Source organism: Ylistrum balloti, unplaced genomic scaffold (genome assembly GCF_031769215.1).
Source record: "Ylistrum balloti isolate Yb309-2 unplaced genomic scaffold, AGI_CSIRO_Ybal_v1 Utg369636, whole genome shotgun sequence".
Taxonomy (NCBI): Eukaryota; Metazoa; Mollusca; class Bivalvia; order Pectinida; family Pectinidae; genus Ylistrum; species Ylistrum balloti.
In genome coordinates this window covers 1,532,224-1,556,303 of record NW_026781899.1, presented here as the reverse complement: position 1 = coordinate 1,556,303, position 24,080 = coordinate 1,532,224, and the positions used below count along the sequence as shown (strand labels likewise).

Here is a 24,080-nt window from a genome sequence, read left to right as displayed (position 1 = left end):
TTATTAAACTTTTCTCATAAGAAAAGATAAGTAATTTTCTTTGTGATCTTTAAGTTTGAAACGACGGGTAAATATTCATTCAGGGAGGTTTATTATAACACTTGTAGAAGCTTTTTCAGGAAATAGAGAAACATTTTCAGGAAATAAACATTTTCAGGAAAAAGAGAAACATTTTCAGGGAACGATGTGCTTTATGATTATTATACAAGCATCATTTTATAACCATAATTCATTTTTTTTTTCTTCTTTATTTTTCAGAGAGTTGTACAAGACTTGGACAGAAAGTATGTGAAGTAACAAAACAAGAACAATAGTAATTCTTAATAGGCAAATTTCAGTGGTAATCTTATTTTTATGGTTCAACTCCGCTCTCGCTTGTCCTAAGCCCACGTTGAGAAAGGGGGAAGTTGCTATTGTCCATTACACATCATACTGACTAGTCAACTTACCAGTAGCCTAGAACAGAAGCATGTCCTAACCAAAGCTGGATAGGGAAGTGTAATTTTAAATTGACTACACAAATACATGATGGAAAATGTTAAAAAGTTGAATATGAGATGTATTTGGTTGCTGTCGTGCAAAATGTCAGAAGGTATTCAAAATTTTCGTGTTTCATAAATTTACTTTATTCATTTATATACTCCATGAGATTTGCAGAATCGTGGTTAAAATATCATGATATTTGGCTCTATAATGGAAATATGATACCATTGATAAAGCCTGGTATTGTAACATACATTTATTTATAGATATATATAAACTTTATCTATTTACAACAAATAGGAAACAAGCTTTAAGCTTATATTAATCAATCTTGTTTCCCCGTATGGAAGTAAGCGAGTCTTATTATGGGAGGAAACTGGAGTGCCCTGCGAAAACTCATGTGGTCGGATAGGTGGCGCAATACCTTTTCACGTCTGTGCCGGGAATCGAAACCCCGGACACTGAGGTGGAAGGCGATTGTGTTAACATCGTGTCACCTGACCACCCATATACAGTATTTAACTACCCAGAACACTTAGAAATAAGGTTGCACTGATTTGTGTTTGTGAACAGTTATCCAATGTGTTCAAAACTTCTAGAAACAATTTCTGTCATGGGCGATTTCATTATTTGTTCATGACTGGTCATAGAGGGGTAAACACTCGCTGTATATATGTCTATTTATTTCAAGTATTATCATATCTCCATCTTGTGATATCATACCCATATACTTATCAACTATCTGGGTTTCTTTGAAAGGGGAAGGGGTGGAGGGGGTTATTGTGCATATCAATTGCGGAGCCTGATAAAAATCTTTTTACAGCTGAACCTCGTTATCTTGAACTCAGGGGAACCATGGGAAATCTTTCAGATAAGCTAGTACTCGATTTATGTGAGTTCAAACTTCAGGTTATACGAGTTAGAGATATTGATGTTCGACGGTAAAGAATTCCATTGAAAAGCTATGAAATAACTTATACTAAGCTGTTGCATCGGATAAAATAAATCGATTTTCAAAATTGTGAAAACTTACTAAGTTAATTTAAAAATTGGCTGAAATTTGTTTAAAATGTTAAAGAGAAAATGGTAAAAGTCACTTCAAGGAGGAACGAGGGGTAAAAAGATATTAATGAAGTTTCACATGTTCGGGGAATGCCTGAATATCAGTGCCACAGCTTTCATGCTTTTGGCTTGGAGGTGATAGTCTGACTAACCTTGTTGGTAGTTTATCCTGTGTAATATTTATAAGTGATATTGTTCAGGAAATATTTACTTGTTTTCGAAAAATTACGAGTTTCAGCTTCTAGATTGAAGTCTTGATCATTCAGACTCTTTTTTTCATATTATCAGTTAAAAGTGACGGTGTGCGTGTGCTTGAGTGTGCAATGATAGGATGTGTTTGGTATAATGTGATACCAATTTCCAGTAAGTCTATTTTTTATCGGTACACTGACGAGATTTTTGTGTGAATGCTGCATGTCTTTGTTTTAATATTTATTATCAGCTATAAGGTTTTTGAATGTGGTAACATTATGCAGTGAAAATGATAGAGAGTTGCGGTTTTTGTATAAGAACGTCGTACCTTTTTAGCGAATTGATCCTAAATATCAAATCTTATGATATTACAAGCAGAGCCACAACCGATATTCTGGTAAGTTTATGAAACAACCTCATTTATTCCACAGAAACATATTGGTTCCCTGACCAAAGATGATACCAGCACACAATAACGGTGACTTTGCACTTAAGTCTTAATTGCATTTTGTTCCTGGTGTCAGTCAGGTTATGTGAAAAATGCATAATAATATTTTTTTCCGTTTAAAATTTTTTTTGTGAATACCTGTTTTTTACCACCTTTTTTTTATTAGGAAAAAAAATCTTAAGAATATGGTATTAGCAACATTTTGTCTTAAGATTGAAGTTTTTTGTGATTCATTGAAATTGTTTTATGAAATGAATATTTTGCATTGAGTAAGAACGGATGAGTTATGCCACTTGCGGTAAACAGAGTACCCCACATCTAGTCATTATACATTTCACTGCAATATTTATTTAAACAATATCATTGCGTTGCGGCAAAGAAGGTTAAGATGATACACACGTTGAACAGCTTGGATGTTTACTCTTTGTATATTCTGTAATCGCAAAGTATGTGTCAGGGGATGTATTTTTATTTAAGTGCAAATAAACATGTATTATATTGTATCAAATGGAAAAAAAAACATAATGAATCTCACGAATTATTTTGATATTTAACTTGCATTTGTAATCAAAAACCACCTCTGTTGAAGACATTCCTGTCTAGACCTACTCATTACATGCGTCACTGTTGGCTTCCATAATAATTGTCTTAGTGTAAGTAGTCTCATAAATTTATGACGTTGAATTTCCATTATGTCCATGTACTAAGTGTTACATCCTCTTCATATTTATTTTGTTAAAAAAGTTACAGTTACGAAAAAATAGGAACAACTGAGAAGCAAGGTAACGAAATATATCATTTTAATATTGTTTGTTTGTACGAGCAGTAAACTTAAGAACAAATCTATTGTTGGTAGATCTAGTTAACATTTTTTTAAAAAAAAATATTGTTCACTTTTATATGGTTGAAAAGAATTGCCTTCATTCCACCCTCATGAGAATATTATTAAATATACAAATTGGCATTACCTTGTGTACTGAGATTTCTATATAAAACTTTTACTTGATAATATCAACACACATAGTATTAGGTGCTATAAAGGGTTATTTCCTAGTACAGGTGAAAATTAGGGTAAAAATTTAACTATTTCTCAGTATAATTTACCACTGCCATGATAATCTATACAGAGCAATGTTAGACATTTGCCAAGTAATTTTTTTTAATAAAATTTATTTTTATTGTACTGATATTAGCCCTATACATATTTTTACTACTGATTTTTATGCACATTATTGCAAGCGATGTTTTTTTCTTTACTCTCTACATACATTGCCTTCATGTAATGATCAATGTATTTTTCATCAATTTTTAAAAGAAACAGGTTTTCTTATTTTTTGTTATAAGTGTATAAAGTAATTCGGAGGTCAAATATTTTTATGACCTAAAAATTTGAATTGAAAGAATGAAAATGGAAGACTTTGTTTCTGAGCTACCAGTTCATGCATGACCACATGATTACTTTAATTCAAAAAAAAAAATCACAAAATATGTATTGTTATTTTATCAGGTAACCCTTCTCTTATTGATCTCAAATGTTTCACTTGTAAGTTGACAAAACAGACTTGTATTTTTGTAACTGAATATATATTTAATTGATTCAAGTCACCTCAGTGTTTCACTTGGAAGGATCAAGTCACATGGCCGTTTAATGTGTATAGATCCAGGTCACTTTGATGTTTTATTTGTTATTATGTCCAGTTATAGAATTGTGTACGACTGAACCCAAAACATGGGGTATAAAAATATGAAGACCAAGATTAAATCTGTGATTTTGATAACTAATTTAAAAAAATAAATAAATAAATAAACAGCTGAATAATATAAGGAAAAAGGAGAAAGGACATTTTAGGGGATAAAGAGTGAAAGGAGATGATGAATGAGAGACAGTTGAAGGAGGTAATGATGAACAAAGGGAGGAAAAAATTGATTAAAAAATGTGGGAATAGGTAGAATAAAGGACAGAAAGAGGAGAAAAAAAAAGAGAAACAGAGTGAAGGGAAAGGTACTAGCTATCACTGTGGTGTTAGTGAATCTCATTTATGCACTCGTACTGTGATATACCAGACACGTTTACATGAGTTACGGTTCCTCTGATACGTGTAATGTAAATGTGCTTAATTTGGCACAGTCAAATTTTATCCCGTCATCGCTTTGTGGTAGGTTAGCAAAACACTGAATTAGCTCATCCTCTATAGTTGCTATATTTAATTAGCATAATCATATTTTAGCACAATAATTTCTGTGCAAAAAGTGCTAAAATAAGATTAATGCGAAAATATATGTTGACAGTATAATGAAGTGTGTTTTATTTGTTGTTGAAAATCATTTGATATTAATGTATCGGGCATTTGTGAGGTGATGTTTGTTATGTTTAAATATCGATATCAGTGTGGTCCCTATTCTCATCATTTTGTTTACGCTATATACTTTGTTTGCTATTTCACCCATATATAAAGGTATGCACTTTGAGTTTGAATTTTCTTATTTGTTTCTGTGCTGCTTCAGAATTTCTCAGAAATAACAGTATTCTCAATGGATTTTTTTTTTCATCTTCAAAAATGACAGCCATGTGAATATTCCGGGAGTTTTTATTGATTTATAGATATACATTGAGAAAATTTTTACATTTGTGAATTCTGATGTCATGTGGATGACAGCGAATCCGTTTTCATCTATGAAACATATGGACTGTAGAAACCTGTCCAATCTGAATTTAGATTTTATGGAAAGTATTCATCAGGAATTTTATTTCATTTTAATCATGGTAATGAAAGTAAAAATGAAATTAAGTACAAACCAAATGTTTTTATTGTTGATTGAAAAGTCACAAATTATATATAATTAAGCTCTACTGGTATTGCTTTAGGGATTGTGAGCTACGTGAAGTATATTCTTATAAATCAGCCCAGTTAGGAAAAATTGGGTAAATATAAGCCCCAGGTAATGTAACAATCCTACAATACAGAGCTTAGAGGTAAATATATTTTTGAGTGTAATGTTTCACTTACTGGTGTTACAAAATCAGAAATAAAAATGATAAACTGCCAAAAATATATATATATATATATGAAGCACTGCCATGGACGTAAATGCAAGACCCTAGTTTTACCTGTGTTATTTCAGGGATCACTAAGCCCCACGGAATAGCCAAAAAAAACCAGCTACATATAATTATTTTGTATTTTCATTTTTTATACAAAAGTTCAGTTCAACAAAAATTGTATTTACATAATCTATTATTTTTTTAAGTCTGGTCCATTCACAATATTTAGAATTATGATACAAGACCCGATGACTGTGTAATTGGCCCGATTTTTTTCCTTTGTGCTCATTTTTCAAATGTCATTGGGGACCATCTCAAAATATTAGTAAATTTTCAATTTTGAAATGGTCCCCTATTGTGATGTTGCGTTGAACCTTGCCATTCCATGACAAAATGTAGAAACAGCCAGCAATTTGTATGACTGAAATCGGTCAAACTGCATTAAATGTGTGTAAATAAAAAGACTAGTTTTTATCAATTGTGTCTTATGTTGTTGTTCAATCACAGGAACATGGCTGCAGAGTTTTAATCAGCTCAAGTTGCAGAATTTTCTATGAAACGTATTGTTTTAGGATATATTTTAAGACACACAGTCTTGCGTACCTTAAATTTAGTGTTGTTCAGTACTTTCATAAAAAAGACCATTGCATTTTCTGAATGTTACATAGTTAAAAACATTTTCAAAGAATAATGAAAAAGTGGAGAACGTAGAGGTCACACCTAATTGTGCATAATAGACATGCAACTAGTCCGAAGGGTACAGACTCTCTATCCACAATTTCATTTTTAGCTTGATCGTGGTGTTCCGGAAGAGTGAGAATCTTCTGCATCGGCTACTCTTGTCACGTATTGATCTAGAAATTTGAAATTTTATATGTACATGTTAGGAAGTTATCCCTGTTGGTTAGTTGTAAGGAAAGATGAAGCAACCTACTTACGTAGGTTCTTTAATGTCCAGTTCCTGGGGAGTACGTCCAATTGACATTATCAATAAATCTGCTGTTATATATATAAACTGGACATCACCATTTTACAAATTCTTCAATTATTTCAGATTGGTATGAAACAAAGACACATCAATCAAAAGAGTACCTTATTTAGTTTCAATAATCAGTTGGATGATCTTATCGTTGGGCAAAAACTAAAACATTCTTCATATGTCGCCTCCAATTTGGCTTTAGACATATTGTTGCGAAACTTTTTCTCCTATAGTCCATAACCGTGTACCAAATACACGAGAAGCTGTCTGGAAGTGAGCATCACGAAAAAGCATGTTACCGGAAAATAAATTTTTCAAGAGCTGATGGTCTTTGGAACTAAATTCTACGTCATGGTGTACAGTATCACAGAATACTTCTGCCTTGGTTGCATAATACTGAAAATATCGGAAGCTTAGATTACAAATTGGTTAGAGAAGATAAGGAGCCAGCAATTTTTAACACTGTTTTATGGTTTCTTGTGAATTATGTTGATTTTTATAAATGTAGATATATTTATATTTGTATCCAAAATTTTGATTGAAACTATTTTAAATATCTGAAAGAATCCATTAAAAAAAACAACAGTTGCCTGAAGCAAAGATCTGCCCTCAATTCCTAAATCATATTTCTTATCATTTCACGAGGAGAACAATATTGCTTTATGAATGAATAAAAACTTGCAAATGTGAAAATGTTGTGTATTACCAGCTCATGAACTGCCAACAGCTTAGTAATATTGCAAGTAAGGTAAACAGATTGAGTTTTTTTTTTTATTTATAGAATGAACGTAAGCCTTGAAGTGCTTTTAATTGGCATTTATGGAGGTATGAATGCAACAGGGTAATGAAAAATTCAACTATGTAACACGCTTCATTAAATTTTGTCTTATCGTGTTGGCATATGAAAGCCAACTGAAATCAGTTAAAGACTTATTTTCTTATAGAAATTATAAAATAAATATAAATGAATATGAATAAATTAATAAATATAAATAAATAACTAATAGATTAACTTCTCATCCCTTCATCCAGTCATACCTGTACCAGATAACAGAACTCAGGTGCGTTTTTCCTCCAGAAAATCTCCGTTTCGAAAATTTATCTATCTGTAAATCTATAAACTGCATCTTCCATATCGGTCGGACCTTGCTAGTAAACTTCAGCTAGACAAAGTATTATTATCATCACATAAATGTAAGTAAAACGTGGCAGATATATCTAGGATACGTTTTTTGAAGACACAGTTTCGTATGGCAAATACATATTCAAATTGTTCATGTGACATGGAGAAATAACACAGAGGGATTTTTTTCTTTGATGAAAATTGAAATAAAATAAAGGTTATCAACACAATACAAAATTTATTAAATGTTTATTTCGTAATTCAAGAGTGCGACATACACTATGCTTTTTGATGCTCTTTGAGTTTGTCGTAATTTTCCAAGAGCGTCCGTTTGGCTGGTATGTTTTTTATTTTATAAACACACTCGTACAGCGCGTCATACAGATCCTTCCAACGTTTCTCCTTGATCATGTCCAAATTCAAGTGATTGGTCGCGTATGCAAAGCCAATTTTGTGCGTAGGATCTGCAATGACCATCTGACCTCCTAATCCACCATGTCCAAAGGAAAATTCGGGCTAAAAGGTAAGAATATCATTTTTTTAAACAGAGGTATGTATGGTTTGGTGATGTGATTTAGTTTTCAAATACACTCTACCTAAGTCATATTGTCCAATATTTCTTTCGGTCTGCTTCGCTTAAAACTCACTGAGATTGACAATGTTGGAAGACAGCCTTTTGCCACCAACAAACAAATTTTCATAAAGTGAGTGAATGAAAAATAAAAAAAGTTGAAGAGGAAATGACACTTGTTCCCAAGACGAACAAGATTAACAAACAAAGGTAGATAACTCTTCCTGTAGTTGGACACGAAATTTACATCATGACTCCGTTTCTCATTGTTGGATAAACCAAACCATCACATTTCAACACAATTTTACAGACATTTTGTACTTCAAGGGTTCGTCAGTGAGACTAGAATAAAAAGAATGAAAGTCAAGAAGTGGGGTTAGAGAAATCGTTTATCTATTTAATTATTCAGTTTAGGAAATCTTTTTTCATTCCTTTTTACCTTGTTTGTTTGATTTCTGTTTTGTTTTTGGTCATTCTTTTACTTTTAAATATTGCTAAATTGATATTAACATAATTCTCAAAAAAAATCAGACGTGTCATGCAATATCACCATGGGCGTTGTTTTACATCAAACGAATTCGAGCTGATTTTGAACAGAAATTCATGATCGAGAAATATGTAAGATGTTATGGGTATGAAAACAAAGCGAAGAATACTTACTGGCTTGTCATCATCTACCGAGGCAATTACCATGGTTCCTAGACTGAACATTAAGTCCAATCCATATACCACCTCTTTGCCGTAGGACTTTAGGACAAGCTGTCGTTGGATAGCTTTCTCGGACAGGAGCGTCTTGCCATTGTGAACTCCTCCGTTAGCTAATATCCCATGGAATTTAGCGAGGGAGGCTGCAGTCCCGTGCCCCAGGGCTGACCCCGCAGGGATTTCTCTTATGTATGGATTGTTCATACTCTGTAAAAGAATTGATTCGTAATCTGCAGTGATCGTTTATGGGTTATATCTAATCTCTTGCAAAATGAAAAAGAAAAACTTTGATACGTAGCTATAGCCAGATGTAGATCATGTTACTTTAACTACAGGAACCCGTGCTTTAACTTTTCTTGCACCACAAGTTACGCTCCTTAAGAGAGAAAAAAATGGTAAAAGCATAGACAACGATCAATTATGAAAGTAGCGAAATAAACAAAATAAGTCCACGGAGTAAGCACTTTCAGTCAATAGAAGTTACTCATTGGTTGATAAAAGTTACATAAAAAGCTGAGAAATATTGGCCGGTCATTGAAGAAAGTCGATTTCATCGTTTCCCGTGCACATTGCTAATTTCAGAGTTCCTCTAGCTGACCAGAATCACAAATCACAACTTTTTCTGATGTTTTTCCACTATCTGATCCGACCGCTTCTATTGCCTTCACAACATCCATCCCTTCTACAACAGATCCAAATACCACATGCTTTCCATCCAGCCAACCCGATTTCGCAGTGCGCCAAAAGAACTGAGAGCCGTTGGTGTTCGGACCGACATTACCCATCGACAAAATTCCGGGGACAGTATGTTTTAGCTGGAAGTTTTCGTCGTCAAACTTTTCTCCGTAAATACTTCCCCCCCACCGGTCCCATTCCCACGAGTGAAGTCTCCGCCTTGGCACACGAAGTCGGGGATAGCACGATGAAACGGCGACCATTTGAATCCAAAGCCTTTCTCGCCAGTACATAGCGCTGGAAAGTTTTCAGCTGTTTTGGGAACATCTGCTCTTAACTCCATGACAACGCCTTTAGTTATGTCGAAAAATGCTCTCGGATTTGCCATGGTAACTGTTACCGGCAGAGTTCCGTCTGATGATAATGGCGTCTGAATACTTGTAATGTAAACCGGAACAACACAGAGAAGATGTATTCATGTACGTGACTTAGGCCTGATTTTAAGCGATACACTTTGCATCGTAAGGAACAGATATGAATTTTCGCCCAGGACGAGTAGTCATGATACAGTCAGAAGTCAGGAGAACAGAAGAGAACAGAAGGCAGGCTAGAGCGGTGGAGATGGGGGCACAAGGAACATGGGCCACATGGGATACCATTAACAGAAAGCTGACCTGTGAGGACATCTGGAAATACGAACCGTTGAGGCTGTCCTTCCTCCTCAGGTCAGTCCACGATCACCTACCTTAAGATATATCAACTATATCAAGCAACGAGGAATTGAGCCGAATATAGAGAGAAAAATAAGCGGAAATGCAGTTTAATGTATTTTAGCAGTGAAACTTTCTGAATTGTTTAGGTGATCGGGGACGATTAACAACAACTGAAGTATTATTAAGATATAAGTTGCTTCGCCATCTATTTTTATCCGCCTTATTCTCTCGAAAATAATAAGTACAAAAGGATTTGGAACACATATACAAGTAGATAATAGGTTACCCTTCCTTCAGTCAATATGTGCAATATTTCAAAATCTGCTTGTGAGTGCAAGAAGACACTAATCCGATAATTATACACGAAATCAATGTTAATTATACAGCACCATGCTCCGGCCAAGCTCAGAAGAAGGATTACACTACATAGCACTAGATGTATAATTATGACATAAATTCTATTTAGTCAAACTTTGAATGGTTACAACTATTTCCAGGTATTGTGTATTCTCTGTCAAACTGAATGGTTACAACAGCCAAGACGAGACTGGTCCTCACCCTGAGAGATTCCCCTGATGAGCAAATCTGTGAAGCAGAGATTGTTACCCGTACAGGCAGGAAGTGGCCAACGACAGAGACTGTTAGCCAGGCGGGAGCGTACTCAAGCACAAGGACATTGTGGGAATAATCGCTGTCGGACGACAAGGGATTGGTGAAACCAAGACACTTCTGTGGAGCTGGGCAGCCCAGGACGAGTAGTCATGATACAGTCAGAAGTCAGGAGAACAGAAGAGAACAGAAGGCAGGCTAGAGCGGTGGAGATGGGGGCACAAGGAACATGGGCCACATGGGATACCATTAACAGAAAGCTGACCTGTGAGGACATCTGGAAATACGAATCGTTGAGGCTGTCCTTCCTCCTCAGGTCAGTCCACGATCACCTACCATCCCCAGCTAATCTCTGGCTTTGGGGGCTGACAACAGACCCATCATGTAAGCTCTGTAATCGCCCTGGAACTCTAGAACAAGTTCTGTCTTCCTGTTCCACCGCACTGACAAAAGGACGATACAGATGGTGTCATGACAAAGTGCTAAGAGAGGTGGCTGACTGGCTGGAAGTAGAAAGGAAGAAGGAGCGGAGGAGCAACCCACAACAGCGTCACATCAACTTTGTAAAGCCGGGTGAAACAGCCAAGTCACAGCCAAAACAGAAGTCATCGATCCTAGATGGCACCACAGGTTGGGAAATGGAGGTGGATCTAGGAAATAAGCTTGTGTTTCCTGGCATTGTCCAGACAAACCTCATCGTGCTGTGGTCTGGAACGGGAAAGAAGCTCATCATGATCGAGCTATCAGTGCCCTGGGAAAAAAATGTGCAGAGGCCTACGAGAGGAAGAATGCCAAGTACACAGAGCTCCTCAACGAATGCAGGAGTAGGGGTTGGCGTACGAGGCTGTTCCCCATCGAAGTAGGCGTCAGGGGATTCTGTTCCAAGTCTGTGTGCCTACTGATGGCAGAAATTGGGACCACTGGCAGGGAAAGGCGCAGGACGATCCAAAGACTGAGCCAAGCTGCAGAGCATGCGTCTAGCTGGTTGTGGCTACGACGCGAGGAGAAGAGCTGGAAGCTCCACACGGTGGGGCCACTCGCTATCAGATATACATGGATAAGGCCTGAAATATGTATGACGGCGAGCACCATGCTGATGATGGAGGGCGATGAACAGACTACTGACGACAACCCACGAAGAATCCAGGGGATTTACACTGCCTTTCTATAAGAGGATGCTTAACAAGAAACTCCACCTGACAGACATTGAAACAATAGACCCAGAGTTCTTTAACTCCATAACTTGGCCGGCGGTACCCTGGGGCACGCTCAACGGGCCTGGGGAAACTGGTTAGAGACAGAAGAGACGTCACAGACTCAGTAGCATGTTTCTCACTTAACCAATAACACCAAAATGAATAAATAAAAATTAATCCGTATAATTTAATCATAGCTCGTCATATTTATGTCATTAATTAACGACTATTTTTTTTGATAATTTGTTACACCATCGCATTGGCCAATCAAATGAGACGTTACAAAATGACGTCGATTACTTTCTGTTAGGCCAATGGGATTATAACATGAAAAGGCCAATGAAAATGCTTGTTTCATCAATAATTGACTGATTATGATTGTAATAAAAATCCATGGTGTATACTAACGTGAAAATTTGTGAACGTTCTGTCGTCCGATCGTTCAAATGATCAAAGTTTCACCAAATCTTCAAACAAGGGTGCGCAAAATTTCAACCAGTCCGAATATAAACCCCTTTAATAGTGCTTACTTGCATATCAGTGAAGGTTGCATTGACGATATTCATTATTTCTGGTTCGCCCTGTATTTGCTTCATGATCTCCTCGACATTGAAAATTGCCATCATGGAAGTACGCGGGGCTCTGTAGTAAAGCTCCTTTGGTAGGCCTATATAGAACTCAATATCTGCAAAACATTGTGACAGTTGTCATAAAATTCAAATGTTGAGTCGACATGATTTCTAATACAAAATTATTTCCAGTCTAAATTGCTGTACATAACATGCGACGGGCCTCCCGTATCTTGTTCAGTGAGGCAATCAGCAGCTTCTACAAGGAGATGTCTCCCCGAAATGACCCTTGGCGATAAACCACACAAACTTAATTCCAAAATGACGGATAAATTTGATTATTAAAGATTCACGTGTAATTCTGGATCTAAATAGCCTCAGAGAATAACGAACAACGATGTTTCTGTAAACTGAGAGCGAAACACACGTATCAAACAACTACTTACCGGAATATATGTATTAAAAAAATGTGTATTCAGTGAGCATTGATATTAATATGATACATAATTACTCCAATCTTTCAAATATTAGAAAGCACGCATAATACAATATCTAGTGTTCTACGATCAACTGATGGAAAGTGACGAAGTTTGTAATAAAAATTATTTGTATGAAAATATTCTGTATTTTATTTATAATTAATGGAATCAACGAAAAATAGAAACAAAATCGCCAAGTCTAACTACAGTCGAACCTCGTTATCTCGAAGTCGGCGGGACCGAAGTAAAACCTCGAGTTATCCAAGTATTCGATTTAAATGGGTTCGAATGTTTGGTGTGAAATTTGACCGGGATCGGCGAAATACTTCGAAATAAACGGGATCTTCGAGTTACATGCGTTCGAGTTTAATGAATTATTTGGCTCATATTTATCTTGTTAATTTGTATCGAAATATGTTTCTCTTTTCTGTGTCTGACGTATAATCTTGATAAACCGAACTTGTTTATTATAGAAGATATATTTATCAAAATACTTCATTTCTAACAACTCAACCCTCACCGAACGGTTTGGCCATCTCGTCATGGAAATACTGAGAGAGACTTCGGCCCTCCGGATCCACCCTCCGTACAATTTGGTCCAGGTACAAGGCAAATGTTAAAGGATGGTAGCCATGTTTAGTTCCTGTTGAAAATACAATCACAACAACGTTACATTGACGATCAATTACACTCACAAAATATCAGCAAACATCTCCCTTCCTCCCTCCCTCCCCCTCTCTCCTTCTCTCTCTCCCCCTCTCTCTTTCCCTCACTCCCTCCCTTCCTCCCTCCCTCCCCCTCTCTCCCTCACTCTCTTCCTCCCTCCCTCCCCCTCTCTCTCTCCCTCCCTCCCTCTCTCTCCCCCTTCTCTCTCCCTTACTCCCTCCCTTCCTCCCTCCTTCTCTCTCTCTCTCTGTCTGTCTGTCACTGTCTCTGTCTCTCTTTCCCTCTCCCTTCCCCTCTTTCTCTTTATTTATCTATTTATTAATTTCATTTATCTATTTTTATTTATCTGTTTTAGTTATTTCTTAATTTATACAAGTACTAATTTTTCCTACATAAATACATAAAAGTTTGTATGAGTGACGAACATACCTGGTTCCCACAGTGGCCTTTGTTTTGCTAAAATGTCTCCAAATTTTTTAGGGTCATCTAACATGAGTCTTAATGGTAATGGTTCTTCGTTCCCACTAAGTCCAGCCTTAATGCAAACAAATATATGACGTCTTGAAAGATGACATCAAAGTTGTATTTTGATGACCAGGCTTCTTTTCAAATGCCTTTGTGAGTTATTTCAGGCATAGAAATGATTTTTGCATTGTCTCCAAATTTCACATACAATTATCACTGGGTTACTTACTGCTAAATTCATAATTTTCGTGTACGACTTATTTTCTTCGATTTCGTTAATCCACGAGTTATCAAAATAACATTTTTAGAACTATATTTACAACCGAATTCATATGTCCAGGAAATAGTGATTTTTTGAGATTAGATTTGTGCAGTTTGCATTATCAGTAATACGATATAATTAAAGCGCATTAAACCTGGTAATCAACATCTAATATTTCGACGTCTTTGTTGTCTTTGTACGTTAGTTATGGTAACCTACCTTGTTAGAGATGTACGTTTCAAGAGTAATGTTCTCTTTGCCGTTCTGTGCAAACTCGGGCCAGTACTTTGCTATTTTTTCATTGTAGTCGAGGAGACCTCTACAACATAACAGGTTAGGTTATAAAATATCTGAATTTCTGGAGATTGTGTCCCCAAATATCAATACAATAAAGGGTTTGAACCCGTCGTCATTTTGGAGACATCTTCTGTGAATGGTTCCATTTCAAGGTTTCGGTAAAAATATTTGAAGACGTTTGAAAATTTCTGTAACTGTTTGGCTGTGACATCTCGAGTAACTTCATGCAGACCGAAAATATCTGTCTCTAAAATGATAATTTAATCCCGATACTCACATTTATTATGGTGTTACTGATATTTACATTTTTATGAAATAAACATAATTATAATAGATATCGATATCTGTGAAATAAATGTGAATATTGACACTAAATTATTATTTCCGGTCTAATTATCTTGTGAATTGTTGTGTCAGTGACATATCCTGCTAACTCTTAATTGTTTGACTGTACTCCAAATGGCCTCGGACATATTAACGATATTACCTTGAATGCAAGTGACACGGCTTGTCACCAGAAAATAGTATTGCGCTCGCGATGGAAACACGTGACATATGACACAGGTGATCCAGTGAAATCTTATTGCTTATATCGTAACTCTAGATGTCTATATACCTACCTGTCGACAAGGTGAGCTATCACAAGGGCTGAAGGACTTTTTGTTGAGGAGTAGAAACACGGCATGGTGTCCTCTCGCCATTTCATTCCAGCCTCCTTCTCCACCCAGCCTCCCCATAGATTCACGACCAACTCTCCTTCATAGTAAACCGCTACGGAACTCCCTTCATCAGAACCATTCTCCAAATTGGCCCTGAAGAAAAAACAAAAATGTATGACTTCGGGTATAATTTAATATCTTGCAAGCGATAATTCACTCCGCACTTTTAACCCAGTGCCCTTAACACAAATTTACTATTTTTGCAATTCTGTCGTTAGAAATACACTTCACAGTTACTATTAACACACAGAGGTACAACAAAACCACAGGAAGATTTGGAGTTGTAATTTAATTTCGTATTAGTTTCTGTTACTTCATCTCAATTAAAAAAACCATATCTTAAGCAGATTAAGTTTGCAGATTCTGCAAAGTCTATATAGAGATCGTTTCTCAGAAATATTGTCGAGTCCTGTTTTCAGTATTGAATTATAGTGTTTCCCACCCTCTTAGTCCATTCAAATGACCATGGATGTTGAAAGGACGTGAACTGTCACTTTAATCACTTTTGAACTGTCGCCTAATCAATATTATCATTCTGGACACAGATATCGATGCCAATATGAAGGTAACAGATGATGTCTGCAGGTGTCTGTGTACTTGATCATCTTTAATCAGATCAGATGTGATTTGAAAAGAAAAAAAAATACGGATGGCTTAGTATTTCTCACCAACGGAGGTTGGAAAATTGGAATATAGAAACGTAAGGTTCCGTCAGGCATCGATTCCTCATTGCGACTAAGACCGAGTTGGACATGATGTCTACAACTGGCGATTAGTTCGTTCACAAGGGTAAATCAGAGTCCATGCGATACAGTCTTATTGTAGCCGTGATTAAAATTTAAAAAAAAACAACAAACAAAAGGTTTATTCATCATGGCTAGTTGTTTGTTCAGTGCGTAAGTTCTTGACAAGGCAACAATTTTGCGGTCAGAACACTAAAGTTTCAGCGCACTCCTGTGTAGTACAAGAATTGTTATGTAACTGTTATAGTGCCCTCCTCTGTGATACTAGAATTGCTAGGTTACGGTTATAGTGCCCTCCTCTGTGATACTAGAATAGTCAGGTTACGTTTATAGTGCCCTCCTCTGTGATACTAGAATTGTCAGGTTACGGTTAAAGTGCCCTCCTCTGTGATACAAGAATTGTCAGGTTAGCTTATAGTGCCCTCCTCTGTGAAACTAGAACTGTCAGGTTACGGTTATAGTGCCCTCCTCTGTGATACTAGAATTGTTATGTTACGGTAATAGTGCCCTCCTCTGTGATACTAGAATTGTCAGCTTAGCTTATAGTGCCCTCCTCTGTGAGACTAGAACTGTCAGGTTACGGTTAAAGTGCCCTCCTCTGTGATACTAGAATTGTCAGGTTAGCTTATAGTGCCCTCCTCTGTGAAACTAGAACTGTCAGGTTACGGTTATAGTGCCCTCCTCTGTAATGCTAGAATTGTTAGGTTACGGTAATAGTGCCCTCCTCTGTGATACTAGAACAGTTAGGCTACGATGATAGTGCCCCCCTCTGTGATGCTAGAATTGTCAGGTTACGGTTAAAGTGCCCTCCTCTGTGATACAAGAATTGTCAGGTTAGCTTATAGTGTCCTCCTCTGTGAAACTAGAACTGTCAGGTTACGGTTATAGTGCCCTCCTCTGTGAGTGCCCTCCTCTGTGATACAAGAATTGTCAGGTTAGCTTATAGGCCCTCCTCTGTGAAACTAGAACTGTCAGGTTACGGTTATAGTGCCCTCCTCTGTGAAACTACTGTCAGAATTGTCAGGTTAGGTTACGGTAATAGCAGGTTAGCTTATAGTGCCCTCCTCTGTGAAACTAGAACTGTCAGGTTACGGTAATAGTGCCCTCTTCTGTGATACTAGAATTGTTAGGTTACGGTAATAGTGCCCTCCTCTGTGATACTAGAACAGTCAGGCTAGAATTGTCAGGTTATAAAGTGCCCTCCTCTGTGATACTAGAATTGTCAGGTTAGCTTATAGTGCCCTCCTCTGTGAAACTAGAACTGTCAGGTTACGGTTATAGTGCCCTCCTCTGTGATACTAGAATTGTTAGGTTACGGTAATAGAGCCCTCCTCTGTGATACTAGAATTGTCAGGTTAGCTTATAGTGCCCTCCTCTGTGAAACTAGAACTGTCAGGTTACGGTTATAGTGCCCTCCTCTGTGATACTAGAATAGTCAGGTTACGGTTAAAGTGCCCTCCTTTGTGATATTAGAATTGTCAGGTTAGCTTATAGTGCCCTCCTCTGTGATACTAGAACAGTTAGGCTACGGTAATAGTGCCCTCTAGAATAGTCAGGTTACTCCTTTGTGATATTAGAATTGTCAGGTTAGCTTATAGTGCCCTCCTCTGTGATACTAGAATAGTCAGGTTACGTTGATAGTGCCCTCCTCTGTGATACTAGAACAGTTAGGCTACGGTAATAGTGCCCTCCTCTGTGATACTAGAACTGTCAGGTTACGGTTAAAGTGCCCTCCTCTGTGATACTAGAATAGTCAGGTTACGGTTATAGTGCCCACCTCTGTGATACTAGAATAGTCAGTTTACGGTTATAGTGCCCTCCTCTGTGATACTAGAATTGTCAGGTTACGGTTAAAGTGCCCTCCTCTGTGATACAAGAATTGTCAGGTTAGCTTATAGTGTCCTCCTCTGTGAAACTAGAACTGTCAGGTTACGGTTATAGTGCCCTCCTCTGTGATACTAGAATAGTCAGGTTACGGTTAAAGTGCCCTCCTCTGTGATACTAGAATAGTCAGGTTACGTTGATAGTGCCCTCCTCTGTGATACTAGAACAGTTAGGCTACGGTAATAGTGCCCCCCTCTGTGATACTAGAATAGTCAGGTTACGGTTAAAGTGCCCTCCTTTGTGATATTAGAATTGTCAGGTTAGCTTATAGTGCCCTCCTCTGTGATACTAGAATAGTCAGGTTACGTTGATAGTGCCCTCCTCTGTGATACTAGAACAGTTAGGCTACGGTAATAGTGCCCTCCTCTGTGATACTAGAACTGTCAGGTTACGGTTAAAGTGCCCTCCTCTGTGATACTAGAATAGTCAGGTTACGGTTATAGTGCCCTCCTCTGTGATACTAGAATAGTCAGGTTACGGTTAAAGTGCCCTCCTCTGTGATACAAGAATTGTCAGGTTAGCTTATAGTGTCCTCCTCTGTGAAACTAGAACTGTCAGGTTACGGTTATAGTGCCCTCCTCTGTGATACTAGAACTGTCAGGTTACGGTTATAGTGTCCTCCTCTGTGATACTAGAATTGTCAGGTTACGGTTAAAGTGCCCTCCTCTGTGATACAAGAATTGTCAGGTTAGCTTATAGTGCCCTCCTCTGTGAAACTAGAACTGTCAGGTTACGGTTATAGTGCCCTCCTCTGTGATACTAGAACTGTCAGGTTACGGTTATAGTGTCCTCCTCTGTGATACTAGAATTGTCAGGTTACGGTTAAAGTGCCCTCCTCTGTGATACTAGAACTGTCAGGTTACGGTTAAAGTGCCCTCCTCTGTGATACTAGAATTGTCAGGTTACGTTTATAGTGCCCTCCTCTGTGAAACTAGAATTGTCAGGTTACGGTTATAGTGCCCTCCTCTGTGATACTAGAATTGTCAGGTTACGTTTATAGTGCCCTCCTCTGTGATACTAGAATTGTCAGGTTACGTTTATAGTGCCCTCCTCTGTGATACTAGAATTGTCAGGTTACGTTTATAGTGCCCTCCTCTGTGATTCTAGAATTGTCAGGTTACGTTTATAGTGCCCTCCTCTGTGAAACTAGAATAGTCAGGTTACGTTTATAGTGCCCTCCTCTGTGATACTAGAATTGTCAGGTTACGTTTATAGTGCCCTCCTCTGTGATACTAGAATTGTCAGGTTACGTTTATAGTGCCCTCCTCTGTGAAACTAGAATAGTCAGGTTACGTTTATAGTGCCCTCCTCTGTGATACTAGAATTGTCAGGTTACGTTTATAGTGCGCTCCTCTGTGATACTAGAATTGTCAGGTTACGTTTATAGTGCCCTCCTCTGTGATACTAGAATTGTCAGGTTACGTTTATAGTGCCCTCCTCTGTGATACTAGAATTGTCAGGTTACGTTTATAGTGCCCTCCTTTGTGATACTAGAATTGTCAGGTTACGTTTATAGTGCCCTCCTCTGTGATACTAGAATTGTCAGGTTACGTTTATAGTGCCCTCCTCTGTGATACTAGAATTGTCAGGTTACGTTTATAGTGCCCTCCTCTGTGATACTAGAATTGTCAGGTTACGTTTATAGTGCCCTCCTGTGTGATACTAGAATAGTCAGGTTACGTTTATAGTGCCCTCCTCTGTGATATTAGAATTGTCAGGTTACGGTTATAGTGCCCTCCTCTGTGATACTAGAATTGTCAGGTTACGTTTATAGTGCCCTCCTCTGTGATACTAGAATTGTCAGGTTACGTTTATAGTGCCCTCCTCTGTGATACTAGAATTGTCAGGTTACGTTTATAGTGCCCTCCTCTGTGATACTAGAACTGTCAGGTTACGGTTATAGTGTCCTCCTCTGTGATACAAGAATTGTCAGGTTACGGTTATAGTGCCCTCCTCTGTGATACAAGAATTGTCAGGTTACGTTTATAGTGCCCTCCTCTGTGATACTAGAATTGTCAGGTTACGTTTATAGTGCCCTCCTCTGTGATACTAGAATAGTCAGGTTACGTTTATAGTGCCCTCCTTTGTGATACTAGAATAGTCAGGCTACGGTTATAGTGCCCTCCTTTGTGATACTAGAATTGTCAGGTTACGGTTAAAGTGCCCTCCTCTGTGATACTAGAATTGTCAGGTTACGTTTATAGTGCCCTCCTCTGTGATACTAGAATTGTCAGGTTACGTTTATAGTGCCCTCCTCTGTGATACTAGAACTGTCAGGTTACGTTTATAGTGCCCTCCTCTGTGATACTAGAATTGTCAGGTTACGTTTATAGTGCCCTCCTCTGTGAAACTAGAACTGTCAGGTTACGTTTATAGTGCCCTCCTCTGTGATACTAGAATTGTCAGGTTACGTTTATAGTGCCCTCCTCTGTGATACTAGAACTGTCAGGTTACGTTTATAGTGCCCTCCTCTGTGATACTAGAATAGTCAGGTTACGTTTATAGTGCCCTCCTCTGTGATACTAGAATAGTCAGGTTACGTTTATAGTGCCCTCCTCTGTGTTACGTTTATAGTGCCCTCCTCTGTGATACTAGAACTGTCAGGTTACGTTTATAGTGCCCTCCTCTGTGATACTAGAACTGTCAGGTTACGGTTATAGTGCCCTCCTCTGTGATACTAGAATAGTCAGGTTACGTTTATAGTGCCCTCCTCTGTGATACTAGAACTGTCAGGTTACGTTTATAGTGCCCTCCTCTGTGATACTAGAATGTCATACGTTTATAGTGCCCTCCTCTGTGAACTAGAACTGTCAGGTTACGTTTATAGTGCCCTCCTCTGTGATACTAGAATAGTCAGGTTACGTTTATAGTGCCCTCCTCTGTGATACTAGAATAGTCAGGTTACGTTTATAGTGCCCTCCTCTGTGATACTAGAACTGTCAGGTTACGTTTATAGTGCCCTCCTCTGTGATACTAGAATAGTCAGGTTACGTTTATAGTGCCCTCCTCTGTGATACTAGAATAGTCAGGTTACGTTTATAGTGCCCTCCTCTGTGATACTAGAATAGTCAGGTTACGGTTATAGTGCCCTCCTCTGTGATACTAGAATAGTCAGGTTACGTTTATAGTGCCCTCCTCTGTGATACTAGAACTGTCAGGTTACGTTTATAGTGCCCTCCTCTGTGATACTAGAATAGTCAGGTTACGTTTATAGTGCCCTCCTCTGTGATACTAGAATAGTCAGGTTACGTTTATAGTGCCCTCCTCTGTGATACAAGAATTGTCAGGTTACGGTTATAGTGCCCTCCTCTGTGATACTAGAATTGTCAGGTTACGTTTATAGTGCCCTCCTCTGTGATACTAGGATTGACAATGTTTGTATATGGGATTAACTGAATTGTTATGACTCTACCAAATTTATAATGGGTTGTTTGCTATGTTTACTCTTCATGTGGTGTCATATAATTGTTCACATACGCACAAATGCCACAGTTGGTAAGATCTAGACAGAAGCGGGGATCGGAGGAAGAGGTCAATATATAGAACGACGTCACAAATTTAATTGTTCCAGAAGTAAGTTAGATATCTTTCTGGTGCAACTTTTTAGAAGTCTTTCTCGTAGCATTCTCTGGTCTCTAGCATCACTGACGAAGCATTGAAACAACTGTATGCTGTATTTTAATTCAACATTTGTAATATATGAATAATCTTTTAACTATCTATATGATAGGTACTTATCATTTATGCATAATTTTTAAAATGGTATGCGAGCACGGGTTATAGGGAAGGCAGTATACACAGCTTATCAGTTTAAAAGACATCTTTCCTCAATTGTTGTCTTTTTATAGGAATAGTGATGCTCGGGAGGTTGCCTAATATGAAAACAACGTTACAAATTTCATCAAAACTCATATAAATCATGAACGAATTATCTGAGCAATTTTTGGGAAAATCCCCACTGATTTTTTATATTAATATTGTCTACCGAACAAGTTAAGTCAGAATATGACAGATACATTAATGTTTAACAGTAAAAATAAATTAACCACATATACCCGCCCAAACAAATTATTTGCTTGTGGGTAACCTTAATCAGGGTTACATCCACACATTCGTCATAAAACCTCGGTTTTTTATTACCTGAACACATCTCTGACTTTCTCAAACCCGTCCTTGACAAATCCGTCAACGTAGGGTGTTTCTTTGGTCTCTGTCCCGTCAGCCATCGTGAATGATCGGTTGATTGTGTGAACTCCGCTCTCTTGTCATACACAATCTTCCCTGTCCACACCGCTTTGGACTATGTACATGTTATCACAATTATTCGTAGTACAGACATGTACTCTAACCTGATGGCGCATAAAGCTTTTATTTACTTTAAAACAAAGGTGGGGAAAATGAATGTTCATTTCTCGGTTTACCTATTCAAAATTTATACATGAATTCTAAAGTGTCTTGTTACCGGTCTGTAGTCTCAATGGCGGGTACTCAAGAATACAATACTAATTTTCGACAGGCGATATCACCATTGGGATGATGTGTGTTGTATTTCCTTGGCGGATGTTAAAAAAACATGTGGAAATACCGACATGTAATCAGAATTTAAATTTAAATTTAAATTGGAATTGGAAACTAGTGCAAATATGAAAAAAAATATGATAATAATAACCTTTATTCATTTTACAACAATTGCGAAGCAAGTTTTTCCAACTTATATAAATCACTCCTGTTGGCGCGGATGGAAGCGTTAGAGGGGTCTCAGTGTGGGAGGAAACCGGAGAACCCGGCGAAAACCCACGTGGTCGGGCAGGTGACCCTATACATTTTCACATCCATTCTGGGAATCGAACCCCGGACGGCTAGGTGAAAGGTGGGTGCGTTACGACTGCGCCACCCGACCAGGTTTTCGGGAACTTCTGCTTCATCATCGAAGACACCCGGCATGTAAATCTTGGTAAATCCAAGTAAGTAATGTCACGTTCTCAAAAAAGAATAGGAAAAAAACAAAAACAAAAAAACGCTATCACTAGTCTAACCACAAACTTAAGATCAACCTGGCAAAAGCACAAGAAACACCATTATGAAGGATGATGTCATGATAAGATTTTTCACATATGAAACAAAAATAAGATATGACACTGATTTCCTTAATGTCATTTTTAAACTAATATGCATTTTTGTGTCTAATTCTCTTTTTCTTATACTATACTGCTCTGTTAGGAAACTGACGTCACCCCAGACTCTTCTAAACCAGTGGCTTTTCTCAATCACTAACTGCAATATAATTATCAGGGACAAAAACACTGACTTGTATAATTAGCTTAATGATTGAAATTTCCTCTTTAATCTCGCTATTCCATTTTACATTAATTTGGTCAGCATTTTCTGTCTTTCTTTATCCCAATATCACTACATCTACCAGAAAAAATAGGTTTGGGTGTAAAATTGTGATTTTCATTAAAATGCGTTTTCATAAGTTTGTGCTAAAAGAGTGATATTATCAAAACGTTTTAATGATGTTACTGCTTGCGTAGTGACTTAGCGTTTGAAATCCAAACACGAACAGTATTCAGACGAAAATGTTGAATTTGTGTTTTTCAGCAATCGATATGTCGACGGTGTATAGCAACGAAGGACAAAAATTATATGAATTCATGTGTAAAAACTATACCAGTCTGTCTATTGTTTGACACAGACTGATCAGCATTGTGTACTTAGTTTTATCCCTCCTCACTGATTGCATGTTCGGTATTCTGCATTATTGAGAACCCATCTTATTTATCATACAGTCGACTTTTCTTTACATAAACGTTTATTATTTAATTGTTAACGTTATACCTGTGTCCTTGTCCAAATTACTTCACTACAGGTCAACTACTCTCAATGATCTTCTAGTTAGTTTGTTTCAAAGTCCACCAAAGTTTTCTAGTACCAAACACCATATCACGACATGTTTAATAAAAACTTACATTTGTTCTTGTATTTTGTATCCCAACCACATTCAATACTGCATATTTCCACTTAAATTTTTGGGTTCATCTGACCTTATTTCATCAATTCTATGAATCAGTTTCGTGACGTTAAAAACACCGTTTATTCTTCCAGGTCTCATGTTAAAACAGTCTGTTATTTAAACCCCCAGTAGATGCACAAGACAAGCATATTATCCCCATTTGAATTTTGTAGCTTAAAGTGAT

General features: G+C 37.6%; 2 protein-coding genes across 2 annotated transcripts in view; one reads left to right on the top strand and one right to left on the bottom strand.

Moving 5' to 3' along the window:
- The window catches only part of LOC132552964 (large neutral amino acids transporter small subunit 1-like), a 39,590-nt gene extending 36,147 nt beyond the window's left edge, over positions 1-3,443 (top strand). Inside the window, exon 12 of the mRNA XM_060217169.1 lies at positions 259-3,443. Coding sequence (XP_060073152.1) covers positions 259-314 — 56 coding nt within the window. The 3' untranslated portion in view covers positions 315-3,443. The remainder of the gene's footprint in view (positions 1-258) is intronic.
- Positions 3,444-7,592: 4,149 nt separating this feature from the next.
- On the bottom strand, positions 7,593-22,109 carry LOC132552975 (beta-lactamase domain-containing protein 2-like). Its single transcript, XM_060217181.1, has 8 exons — positions 22,024-22,109; positions 15,158-15,349; positions 14,460-14,559; positions 13,943-14,048; positions 13,368-13,490; positions 12,330-12,484; positions 8,562-8,813; positions 7,593-7,846 (listed from the first exon to the last, which is right to left on the bottom strand). The coding sequence occupies exons 1-8, from the start codon at positions 22,107-22,109 to the stop codon at positions 7,610-7,612; spliced, it is 1,251 nt and encodes a 416-aa protein (XP_060073164.1). The 3' UTR covers positions 7,593-7,609.
- Positions 22,110-24,080: the final 1,971 nt, after the last annotated feature.